This window comes from Lactuca virosa, chromosome 7, assembly GCF_052849685.1.
Source record: "Lactuca virosa cultivar CGN04683 chromosome 7, Lactuca_virosa_CGN04683_v6, whole genome shotgun sequence".
Classification (NCBI taxonomy): Eukaryota; Viridiplantae; Streptophyta; class Magnoliopsida; order Asterales; family Asteraceae; genus Lactuca; species Lactuca virosa.
This window is the reverse complement of record NC_136432.1, coordinates 64,575,584-64,578,669: the sequence shown is the minus strand read 5'-3', so window position 1 is coordinate 64,578,669 and position 3,086 is coordinate 64,575,584. Positions and strand designations below refer to the sequence as shown.

The 3,086-nt window shown below is 33.8% G+C and overlaps 1 protein-coding gene across 1 annotated transcript; it reads right to left on the bottom strand.

Moving 5' to 3' along the window:
* Positions 1 to 783: 783 nt before the first annotated feature.
* LOC145125453 (glycine-rich protein A3-like) lies at positions 784 to 2,151 on the bottom strand. The gene is made up of 3 exons (XM_079060915.1): positions 2,080 to 2,151; positions 1,322 to 1,588; positions 784 to 1,167 (listed from the first exon to the last, which is right to left on the bottom strand). Exons 2-3 carry the CDS (start codon positions 1,554 to 1,556, stop codon positions 944 to 946), a joined length of 459 nt encoding a protein of 152 aa, XP_078917041.1. The 5' UTR covers positions 1,557 to 1,588; positions 2,080 to 2,151; the 3' UTR covers positions 784 to 943.
* Between the last annotated feature and the right edge of the window lie 935 nt (positions 2,152 to 3,086).

Here is a 3,086-nt window from a genome sequence, read left to right as displayed (position 1 = left end):
AAAATGGTGTGATGAGATGCTTATACACATAAGCAACTTCATTGAAATAAGACAGTACTAACCAACATGTGGAATATAGCTTAACATATGGCCATATTAGAACCTGAATCATGGACAATTTTGTCAATGTACTCTAAATCTTATCATTTATTGGACAATACCAAGTGTAAGATTCGACTATTGGAAACATTTTAGTGAGTTTAAGAATTACCATTCTAGAGGCTTTGAAAATGTAAGCTCAAAAGAGAGTGATTAATGAGCAGAGAACCTAATAAGTTAGTCGTTGTTGGTCATTTGTTTGAAACCTAGTCTCTATAGCTTTGATTGAAGCATACGAGATCAAGAACAAAACACAAGAGAACACATTACCTTTTGGTTGACATTGGAAGAAGATAATATGTCCCCTCAAAGCTAATATATGTAGTCACTCTAAATTGCAATATAAAAACTAACTAGTTGAAGTTATGCTATTACAAAGAACATTCTTGGTTTAACTTTGCCATAAAGTTAAATTTGCCATTAAAAATAGAAAAATTCCTAATTTCGGGTGATATACCGAACCCGTTTAACAGGAATCCGAAAAAAAAAATTCATATTATACATAACGTGTAAAATAATTGTGTATTCTTGAATTTTTTTTATGGGTCCGCCACTCGCTCGTAACCCTAGGTAATTACCACAAGTAGTTATATATAAGGATGACATTTGGTCTTAAAAACCAATTAAGGATGGTGTTCAGATTAATACTTAATGTCTTTTTTTGTTCTCACTTTCGTGTATGCATTAAAAAAAAAACTTGTTTGTTCCAATCTCTTAAGATGGTTTTAACTAGTACACGAAATCATACATGTCTTGATTCATTTCTACTTCACAATAATTCTCCATGCATGGTTATGCTTAGATGAGAATCGTTCAAACATCACACAGCACTTCAGAAATCATTTCACCATTTGTGCTTCCCATACATCCCCCCATGCTTCCAGCGCTTGCCAAACTTCGCATGCTTGAACTTCCCGTGCTTATATTTACCATGGTGATACCCATAGTAACCATAACCATGTGAACCATAGCCATGGTGAGGCATATGATGAGCTCCATATGAAGCGGCCACTGCAGCTGCACCTCCAGCAAGGAATGTTCCCACTCCATGACCATGCCTTCCATGCCCTATATATAAACAACATTTCTTGTGAGAACCATCTTATATGCTTCAGTTTCTAAGAATTAGCAAATTAAGCAAGAGTTTAATTAAAGAAACAATATATTGAAATGCTTCTCGTGGCATATACAAGTTACAAAGATAATTCTGACCCGAGCTAACCTGAATAATAAGGAGCTGAAGATGCAGGATAGGCTACGGGAGGATAACCTCCAGCCGGAGGACAAACATGTGGCGGATACCCACCATGATGAGGATAAGCAGCAGGCGGGTACCCTACAGGAAAAGGGTAAGGATACGCAAGAGGTGGATATGCTACCTGCGGAGGATAATGTCCAGCACCAATAAGATGAGAAAACAGTCCTTTGTCTCCGTCATGTCTATGTCCACCACCCATTGTTTTCAACTTATATGATATTGCCTTATGATCTGAAAGCAACAATCAAAAAAGGTGATGAGTTTGTGGAAAAAACATGAATGCTACACCAACATAAACACAAAGTGCAGTGCACACGCTCATTGATAAATAAGAAGTCTGATCAAGCAAACTTGTGATTCGACTCCAAATATGGAACTACATATATTTATTAATGTAGACTGATACAAGAAATCTGAGACAAAAAGGAAATTATAAGTGACAGATCATAACCACAGAAAGAAGGAGGCGTTGCGATTATAACTTTAGAATTAGTTAGAACAGATATTACTGTTATAGTGCAAGTGTGTTACCAACATGAAAAATTCTGTGAAAATTAAATACTAAATCGTATGAAAAAACAAGAGATAGAATGATCACTTACCTAATTGGGTAATGTGAATTTAGCAGATTGTTTAGTTTCAATTGATAAGTAACACTGATCCACTAGAGGTATGTTGTGATTCAAGTAATGAATATAGAGTAGTATTAAGAAGGCACGAACCTGTCTTTATTCCACTCACGCGTTGCTCCGACGCTATATATTTGTATAATAAGTATATAACTACATGTGGTAGATTCATCATGCTCATTTTTTAAAAGTAAAAGTTTACCATATATTTTACTTATGATATATATATATATATATATATATATATATATATATATATATATATATATATATATATATATATATATATATATATATATATATATATATATATATATAGAGAGAGAGAGAGAGAGAGAGAGAGAGAGATAGGTTCAAATGTGGATGAACATCTATTGTGTGGACGTGTGAACAGTGCAATTCTATGAGAATGACAAAGAAAATATGTTGTTTAATAATATGAACACGTTCAATCTTACATAACTATTGTCATTATCACATATTCTCACTAATTAAATCGTCTATAAGGTTATTATAGACTTTTTATTATTATTCTGATTCTGTCAGAATGTTGTCGGAATGTTTATTGAGTCGTATACTATGAAAATGACGATATTTTTGTAAGGTTGAACGTATTCGCATTACTAAACAATGTATTCTCATAGTAATTCTAATAGAATCGCACTGTCCACACGTCCACACAATAATTGTCCATCCACATTATAACCTAGCCATATATATATATATATATATATATATATATATATATATATATATATATATATATATATATATATATATAGGGCTTAGTTATTACACGAACCAAAACATTTGGACCCAAACGATTCATTTTGGAATGTGAAACATAGAGGCCACATTCACACTGTTCACCCCGCCTCCGTATAAAATGTGAAGCTTGTGCCCTAAAATGGCACAATTTGTAACCTGTAACTGCACCCTAATCTTCAATACCAATTGCAAAAACGATGCATTCACGATCATCTCCAAATCACAGTTGGTCACCCAACTACAGTCGACACATGGCTGAATATGTCTCGAATGGAGTCACAAATGAAAACATGATGATAAATCTGCTGCAAATATAGTTGGAGGCGTCGCTT